Source organism: Oncorhynchus tshawytscha, unplaced genomic scaffold, assembly GCF_018296145.1.
Source record: "Oncorhynchus tshawytscha isolate Ot180627B unplaced genomic scaffold, Otsh_v2.0 Un_contig_1375_pilon_pilon, whole genome shotgun sequence".
In the NCBI taxonomy this organism is placed as follows: domain Eukaryota; kingdom Metazoa; phylum Chordata; class Actinopteri; order Salmoniformes; family Salmonidae; genus Oncorhynchus; species Oncorhynchus tshawytscha.
The window spans coordinates 115,001-125,076 of record NW_024609591.1 but is presented as its reverse complement, the minus strand read 5'-3'; the positions used below and the strand labels follow the sequence as shown (position 1 = coordinate 125,076).

At 43.3% G+C, this 10,076-nt stretch overlaps 1 protein-coding gene across 10 annotated transcripts in view; it reads right to left on the bottom strand.

Annotated features, from left to right (window-relative positions):
* Positions 1 to 7,549: 7,549 nt before the first annotated feature.
* The window catches only part of gcgrb (glucagon receptor b), a 79,438-nt gene continuing 76,911 nt past the window's right edge, over positions 7,550 to 10,076 (bottom strand). For all 10 annotated transcript variants that reach the window (XM_042316114.1, XM_042316117.1, XM_042316121.1 and 7 more), the window contains 2 exons: positions 8,561 to 8,602; positions 7,550 to 8,377 (listed from right to left, as the gene is read on the bottom strand). In XM_042316114.1, coding sequence (XP_042172048.1) covers positions 7,958 to 8,377; positions 8,561 to 8,602 — 462 coding nt within the window. In that variant the 3' untranslated portion in view covers positions 7,550 to 7,957. The remainder of the gene's footprint in view (positions 8,378 to 8,560; positions 8,603 to 10,076) is intronic.

Here is a 10,076-nt window from a genome sequence, read left to right as displayed (position 1 = left end):
GAGATTGTCAGCACGCGTCACAACGTGCTCTAAGGTGTCACCAGTGAGATTGTCAGCACGCGTCACAACGTGCTCTAAGGTGTCACCAGGGAGATTGTCAGCACGCGTCACAACGTGCTCTAAGGTGTCACCAGGGAGATTGTCAGCACGCGTCACAACGTGTTCTAAGGTGTCACCAGGAGATTGTCAGCACGCGTCACAACGTGCTCTAAGGTGTCACCAGGGAGATTGTCAGCACGCGTCACAACGTGCTCTAAGGTGTCACCAGGGAGATTGTCAGCACGCGTCACAACGTGCTCTAAGGTGTCACCAGGGAGATTGTCAGCACGCGTCACAACGTGCTCTAAGGTGTCACCAGGGAGATTGTCAGCACGCGTCACAACGTGCTCTAAGGTGTCACCAGGGAGATTGTCACAACGTGCTCTAAGGTGTCACCAGGGAGATTGTCAGCACGCGTCACAACGTGCTCTAAGGTGTCACCAGGGAGATTGTCAGCACGCGTCACAACGTGCTCTAAGGTGTCACCAGGGAGATTGTCAGCACGCGTCACAACGTGCTCTAAGGTGTCACCAGGGAGATTGTCAGCACGCGTCACAACGTGCTCTAAGGTGTCACCAGGGAGATTGTCAGCACACGTCACAACGTGCTCTAAGGTGTCACCAGGGAGATTGTCAGCACGCGTCACAACGTGCTCTAAGGTGTCACCAGGGAGATTGTCAGCACGCGTCACAACGTGCTCTAAGGTGTCACCAGGGAGATTGTCAACACGCGTCACAACGTGCTCTAAGGTGTCACCAGGGAGATTGTCAGCACGTGTCACAACGTGCTCTAAGGTGTCACCAGGGAGATTGTCAACACGCGTCACAACGTGCTCTAAGGTGTCACCAGGGAGATTGTCAGCACGCGTCACAACGTGCTCTAAGGTGTCACCAGGGAGATTGTCAGCACGCGTCACAACGTGCTCTAAGGTGTCACCAGGGAGATTGTCAGCACGCGTCACAACGTGCTCTAAGGTGTCACCAGGGAGATTGTCAGCACGCGTCACAACGTGCTCTAAGGTGTCACCAGGGAGATTGTCAGCACGCGTCACAACGTGCTCTAAGGTGTCACCAGGGAGATTGTCAGCACGCGTCACAACGTGCTCTAAGGTGTCACCAGGGAGATTGTCACAACGTGCTCTAAGGTGTCACCAGGGAGATTGTCAGCACGCGTCACAACGTGCTCTAAGGTGTCACCAGGGAGATTGTCAACACGCGTCACAACGTGCTCTAAGGTGTCACCAGGGAGATTGTCAACACGCGTCACAACGTGCTCTAAGGTGTCACCAGGGAGATTGTCAGCACGCGTCACAACGTGCTCTAAGGTGTCACCAGGGAGATTGTCAGCACGTGTCACAACGTGCTCTAAGGTGTCACCAGGGAGATTGTCAGCACGTGTCACAACGTGCTCTAAGGTGTCACCAGGGAGATTGTCAGCACGCGTCACAACGTGCTCTAAGGTGTCACCAGGGAGATTGTCACAACGTGCTCTAAGGTGTCACCAGGGAGATTGTCAGCACGCGTCACAACGTGCTCTTTGGAAATGCCAAGTTATTTTCTTTCTTTCTTCTTTCCTGGAAAATATTGACGTTGACAAATTGGATTCCTGGTCTGTCTCGTCTCTTGGTTTCTCCTTGGCAGCACAGTGGTAATAGAGGCGGCTAGCTGCCAACGGCTACAAAGGACAGATTGCTGAACAACATGGTAATGATGATGATACGTGATAAACCGATCAGAAGTTCAGAGGGTTAAAGCAGAAGGAACATTTCCTTTGGAACCTTCTGTACGTTCCCACAGTGTCAATATAACGTCTATTCAACGTCTATTCCACGTCTATTCCACGTCTATTCCACGTCTATTCAACGTCTATTCAACGTCTATTCCACGTCTATTCCACGTCTATTCCACGTCTATTCCACGTCTATTCCAAGTCTATTCAACGTCTATTCCACGTCTATTCAACGTCTATTCCACGTCTATTCCACGTCTATTCAACGTCTATTCCACGTCTATTCCACGTCTATTCCACGTCTATTCCAAGTCTATTCAACGTCTATTCAACGTCTATTCCACATCTATTCCACATCTATTCCACGTCTATTCCAAAGTCTATTCAACATCTATTCCACGTCTATTCCACGTCTATTCCACGCTATTCACGCCATTCCACGTGTAACATCTATTCAACGTCTATTCAACGTCTATTCCACGTCTATTCCACGTCTATTCAACGTCTATTCCACGTTATTCACGTGATTCCACGTCATTCAACATCTATTCCACGTCTATTCAACGTCTATTCCAGATTCAACGAATTCCACGTGTATTCCACGTCTATTCAACGCCTATTCAACGTCTATTCCACGTCTATTCCACGTCTATTCCACGTCTATTCAACGTCTATTCAACGTCTATTCCACATCTATTCCACATCTATTCCACGTCTATTCCACGATTCAACATCTATTCAACGTCTATTCCACGCTATTCCACGTATTCCACGATTCAACGTCTATTCAACGTCTATTCCACGGATTCAACGTCTATTCAATTCAATCATTCCACGTGAATTCAACGTTATTCCACGGTGAAATTCACGTCTATTCCACGTGTATTCAACGATTCCACGTATTCAACATCTATTCCATATTCCAAACAACGTGATTCAACGTGTTTCCACGCCTATTCAACGTTTAAACCACGCCTGGTGATTCCACGTTATTCCACGTCTATTCCAAGTCTATTCCACGTCTATTCCAAGTCTATTCAACGTCTATTCCACGTCTATTCCACGTCTATTCCACGTCGACTCAAAGTCATTGAAATGACGCGGAAGCGACGCTGAATCAGCCAGTGTGTAATAAAGTCCTGCTCGTCTTCCTCTTCAGGTGAAGTCAACCGCTGACACAGAAAGAATGAAGCAGGTTTCCATTCCACCACATTGAGATCATTATAATAGCATTGTAATGAGGACCTCAGAGGAAACAAACAATCAATCATTGGTGAATGGTTGGTGAAACAATTGTGTAGAATTATACGTAAGTGTACATATAAACAACTGATTGGTGTTCAAGCCTTTGTTTAAACCACCTGATGACAGAGGTTGTGTCCCAAAGTGAACCCCCTTCACTGTAGCCCATAGGGCTCTGTGTCAGAAGTAGTGCACTATATAGGGAATAGGGTTCTGTGCAAAAGTAGTGCACTATATAGGAAATAGGGTTCTGTGCCAAAAGTAGTGCACTATATAAGGAATAGGGTTCTAGTCAAAAGTAGTGTACTTTATAGGGAATAGGGCTCTGTGTCAAAAGTAGTGCACTAGATAGAGAATAAGGTGACCTTCAGGATGCAGAAAGAGAGAACAGTCTTGATGGTCAGTTGGTCATCTCTTTTAATCATTAGAATCTTTCGAATCATGTCGACTTCTAACGGAACACAGAACAACATATTTCATTCCTTTTCTTCTGTTTTAGAACTTGGTATGTACATTCTACACATCATGGAGATATCACGTCATGAGTAGGCTAGAGACAGGAGTTTATCCTGCCCATGGGACCTACCCAGGGCCCGTATTCTCAATATGTCTAAGAATAGGAGCAGGAGCGCTCTAGAATCAGGTTTGCCTTTCAGAACATAACAAATTAGATCACATGGACAGGGAGGACCTGATCCTAGATCAGCATTCATACTCTTAAACCTTTATTTAACTAGGCAAGACAGTTAAGAACATATTTTTATTTACAATGACGGCCTTCCCCGGACGACACTGAGCCAATTGTGCACCGCCCTGTGGGACTCCCAATCACAGCCGGTTGTGATACAGCCTGGATTCGAACCAGGGTGTCTGTAGTGATGCATCTGGCACTGTAGCTACAGTGCCTTAGACCACTGCGCCACTCAGGAGACACTTTGTGAATACAGGCCCAGGCCTTTAGCTGGTGTTAGTTAAGAACAATGGGATTGCAGAGTCGTTCCTGGTTAGTTAACGTAGTCAGGAAATCCTCTGGGCCCTTCTCATGATGACGCCCTCGACCTCACACACTGTACGTGGGTTCAGTGAGGACAGATCAGCCTATTGGTTATTAGCCCATCGCATCATCAAGCTCTGATTAGTCGGAGAAACGCTGGGGTAGATCACAAGCATAGGAGTTTCTCCAGGACCTACGATCTAGAGGTTTTCCTGCACGGTGAGGTCACAGAATAAAACATCCACAGAAACAGAAAACCTTGTATCTTCACCATCTACATGTACAGACATTGTAATATCTCCATTAGTCCATAGCTCTAGTCCACAACCATACAGACATTGTAATATCTCCATTAGTCCACAACCATACAGACATTGTAATATCTCCATTAGTCCACAACCATACAGACATTGTAATATCTCCATTAGTCCACAACCATACAGACATTGTAATATCTCCATTAGTCCATAGCACTAGTCCACAACCATACAGACATTGCAATATCTCCATTAGTCCATAGCACTAGTCCACAACCATACAGACATTGCAATATCTCCATTAGTCCATAGCACTAGTCCACAACCATACAGACATTGTAATATCTCCATAAGTCCACAACCATACAGACATTGTAATATCTCCATTAGTCCATAGCAGTCCACAACCATACAGACATTGTAATATCTCCATTAGACCATAGCGCTAGTCCACAACCATACAGACATTGTAATATCTCCATTAGTCCACAACCATACGGACATTGTAATATCTCCATTAGTCCATAGCACTAGTCCACAACCATACAGACATTGTAATATCTCCATTAGTCCACAACCATACGGACATTGTAATATCTCCATTAGTCCATAGCATTAGTCCACAACCATACAGACATTGTAATATCTCCATTAGTCCATAGCATTAGTCCACAACCATACAGACATTGTAATATCTCCATTAGTCCATAGCACTAGTCCACAACCATACAGACATTGTAATATCTCCATTAGTCCACAACCATACAGACATTGTAATATCTCCATTAGTCCATAGCACTAGTCCACAACCATACAGACATTGTAATATCTCCATTAGTCCATAGCACTAGTCCACAACCATACAGACATTGTAATATCTCCATTAGTCCATAGCACTAGTCCACAACCATACAGACATTGTAATATCTCCATTAGTCCATAGCACTAGTCCACAACCATACAGACATTGTAATATCTCCATTAGTCCATAGCATTAGTCCACAACCATACAGACATTGTAATATCTCCATTAGTCCATAGCATTAGTCCACAACCATACAGACATTGTAATATCTCCATTAGTCCATAGCATTAGTCCACAACCATACAGACATTGTAATATCTCCATTAGTCCATAGCTCTAGTCCACAACCATACAGACATTGTAATATCTTCATTAGTCCACAACCATACAGACATTGTAATATCTCCATTAGTCCACAACCATACAGACATTGTAATATCTCCATTAGTCCACAACCATACAGACATTCTGACAGAATATGTCGGGTCAACGAAAAGAGGAAGAGGGGAAAGGGGGGAGGGGTGCATGGATGGTGGGGGGTACCCCATATCTTATAGTCCCTCTGGAGGTAAGAGTTGGTATGATGCATCCTTATGTCTGATTGGTGGTCGGTAGGTTGGCTGTCCTTATAGGACCTGAATATCTTACATTTATACAGTCTGTCTGTGAGTCTGTCTGTTTCTCTGTCTGTCCACTCAAATGGGGCCAACAGTTCATGGTGAAACTCAATATTCACTCCAAAACAAATTGCACCCAAACAAACTACCCATAATCCTCTCAGAGAGACAGTGAGAGGTCCAGTCCTCCACAGTCCCATAATCCTTGGGGGTTCCAGAAATGTCTGTCTGAATGCCAGACAGACCTGGCAACAATCTGGAATGTCCCGTTGTTCCACAGCTGAGTCTGTTCTCTGGGGTGTTCTGATCTGGTCCTGTCCTGGCCAGAGAGGGCAGAGATAGAACGCTCTGGCAGGAACGTGTGTGTGTGTGTCTCTGTGTGTGCGTGTGTGCGTGCGTGCGTGTGTGTGTAAATCTTTGTAAATCTGTGTAAATGTCACTTATTTTGACACGGATTAGATCTATAATATGAATGGTTTAGTTATGCAAGATGTTATCAACAAGACGTGTCCATGGTTGTTTTGGTAGGAATGTGCTGAACTAAACTAAACTGTGCAAGCCAACAGTGAAGTACGGTGGCTGCTGAGGGTCATACAGAACCACAGCACTGAGCTTTCATATGGCACCCTATGCACTATACAGGGCTCTGGTCTAATGTAGTGCACTATATAGGGAATAGGGCTCTGGTCTAATGTAGTGCACTATATAGGGAATAGGGCTCTGGTCTAATGTAGTGCACTATATAGGGAATAGGGCTCTGGTTAAAAGTAGTGCACTATATAGGGAATAGGGCTCTGGTCTAAAGTAGTGCACTATATAGGGAATAGGGCTCTGGTCTAATGTAGTGCACTATATAGGGAATAGGGCTCTGGTCTAAAGTAGTGCACTATATAGGGAATAGGGCTCTGGTCAAAAGTAGTGCACTATATAGGGAATAGGGCTCTGGTCTAAAGTAGTACACTATATAGGGAATAGGGCTCTGGTCTAAAGTAGTGTCCTATATACAATAGGGTTCTGGTCTAAAGTAGTGCAGTATACAGGGAATAGTGCTCTGGACCTAAAGTAGTGTACTATATACAATAGGGCTCTGGTCTAAAATATTGCACTATATAGGGAATAGGGTTCTGGTCTAAAGTAGTGTACTATATACAATAGGGTTCTGGTATAAAGTAGTGCACTATATAGGGAATAGTGCTCTGGTCTAAAGTAGTGTACTATATACAATAGGGTTCTGGTCTAAAGTAGTGTACTATATACAATAGGGTTCTGGTCTAAAATAGTGCACTATATACAATAGGGTCCTCGTCTAAAATAGTGCACTATATAGGGAATAGGGCTCCGTTTGGGCCACACTCACAAAGACATAGAGGACAAGTGAAGCTCTCAGTAGCAGTAGAGCACAGGGACACACGGTGTGGACTTCCTCACATGCATCTGAAAATGGTGGGTAATTACCTCCAGCCAATGTGAAGCTACACCAATCCTACGCTTTAAATGATTGACGGGGGTGCTAGTGCACACTTCTAGAAAAGGGAAGGAGAATCGGAGCACAGCCAGGGAGTTGTTGAGCGAGGGTAGCGTTTGGTTAGCGGTCGTACACATGGACACAGCTAGCAGGCCTGCTAGTTTCCCTTTAGTAGTAGTCCTTGTCAACCTGAACACAGCTAGCAGGCCTGCTAGTTTCCCTTTAGTAGTAGTCCTTGTCAACCTGAACACAGCTAGCAGGCCTGCTAGTTTCCCTTTAGTAGTAGTCCTTGTCAACCTGAACACAGCTAGCAGGCCTACTAGTTTCCCTTTAGCAGTAGTCCTTGTCAACCTGAACACAGCTAGCAGGCCTACTAGTTTCCCTTTAGTAGTAGTCCTTGTCAACCTGAACACAGCTAGCAGGCCTACTAGTTTCCCTTTAGTAGTAGTCCTTGTCAACCTGAACACAGCTAGCAGGCCTGCTAGTTTCCCTTTAGTAGTAGTCCTTGTCAACCTGAACACAGTGGGGGGTCAAAAAATAAACAGTAAAATGTTTCATATTTTCAGACCATCAAGTCTTCTGGACCTGTAATCAACCAATCAATCAACCAATCAACCAATCAATCAATCAACCAACCAACCAATCAATCAATCAATCAATCAATCAATCAATCCATAGGATCTGGACCTGCAATGCATTAACGGACCCCTCCAGTAGGTGTGTTGTCTCTTTCTACACCAGAACACTTTAGCAATCTATCAATCAACCAATCAATCTATCCATAGGCTGGGGATGGTCTTCCCCCGTTGGTCAGAAGTTGCTTTCGGCGCCCTCCTCTGGGCGTGTATAACTCTGAGCCCTCTCCTCCAGACAAATGTCCTCCATCAGAGTGCTGCAGTTGTTAGTGCCACCATGTGGTGTGGAGGGACACTGCAGGGAGGGTTGAGTCTTTGTTTTATCCATCCTGTTGTGGCAGGACCCCACCAATCTACTGCTCTCATTGGGGGTGATGGAGGTTGAGGCAGGGTTAGGATCAGGGTCGTAGTCGGGGTTGGGGGCTAACTGTGAGTCTTTAGGGTCGCTGCCGTTGTCTTGGACACCGGCCAGGTTGCCGGTGACGATGCTGCCGCTCTTGACGTGAAGCGCGTGGCTGTATGTATGACGGTACTCTTCTTCGATGTCTTTACCCAGCTTCCACCTCTTCCACTTTTTCAACATCTCAGACTGGACCTGGAGAGAGACAAACAGATGGAGGGAGAGAGAAGGAGAGAGGAGGGAGGAAAAAAGAGAGAGCGAGAGAGAGAGAGGAGCAGATAAAGACAGATAATGATAAGATTATATAAGAGGGGGGAGACAAGAGAGAGAGGGGGAGAGGGAGAGAGGAGTGAGAGGGAAAAGGGCATTCAGACTCACCTCTTTGTTGACGAAACAATACAAGATGGCCACCAGTAGACCCTGTAGAGAGGGAGAGGTTAAGAACACCTTATCACCACGGTAACACACCGTAACACCACATTAGTTTAGTTTATTAGGATCCCCTTTAGCTACTGCACATGTCTCAGCTACTCTTCCTGGGGTCTATATAAAAGACAGTAAAAGCAGTGGGAGAACAAGTATCCAATTGTCATACTTGGGTAAAGAAAAATCCTACTTGAGTAAAAATAAAAAAGTATTTGGTTTTAAATACACTTAAGTATCAAAAGCAAATGTAATTCCTAAAATATACTTACGTATCAAAAGTAAAAGTATAAATAATTTCAAATTCCTTATATTTAGCAAACCAAATGACATGATTTTCTTGTTTTTTATTTGATTTACTTTTGTAAATTTGGGTGCCAGCGGAAATGTATGAAGTAAAAGTAAAAGTTGTCAAAAATATGAATAGTAAAGTAAAGATACGAAAAAAACTACTTAGTACTTTAAAATATGTTTACTTTAGTACTTTAAAATACTTTAAAATATTTTTACTTTTGTACTTTACACCAGTAATTCATAGACAAGAACAAGATAAGATGGTACATGAAATACTATTTATTTTATATATATATATATATATATATATATATATATATATATATATATATACTATATAATACTATTTAGTAGTAAAGATACGAAAAAAACGACTTAGTACTTTAAAGTACTTTAAAATATTTTTACTTTAGTACTTTACACCAGTAATTAATAGACAAGAACAAGATAATATGTTACATGAAATACTATTTGTTTTATATATATATATATATATATAGGAAAGACACCAAAGAGACAACAAAATAATATTTACACACCATTCATATGTACATGTTCATATTCACATTACAGTCTATTACTACCCTATTTCACCTCTATGACAGTGTTACATCTTATCACCATGGTGACATTACATCTTATTACTACCCTATTTCACCTACATGTTCATCTTATCACCATGGTGACACAACATACCACCACATTACAGTCTATTACTACCCTATTTCACCTCTATGACAGTGTTACATCTTATCACCATGGTGACACAACATACCACCACATTACAGTCTTATTACTACCCTATTTCACCTATATGACAGAGTTACACCTTATCACCATGGTGACACAACATACCACCACATTACAGTCTTATTAATACCCTATTTCACCTATATGACAGAGTTACACTTATCACCATGGTGACACAAAACCACCACATTACAGTCTTATTAATACCTATTTCACCTCTATGACAGAGTTACACCTTATCACCATGGTGACACAACATACCACACATTACAGTCTTATTACTATCCTGTTTCACCTCTATGACAGAGTTACACCTTATCACCATGGTGACACAACATACCACCACATTACAGTCTTATTACTATCCTGTTTCAATGACAGAGTTACACCTTATCACCATGGTGACACAACATACCACCACATTACA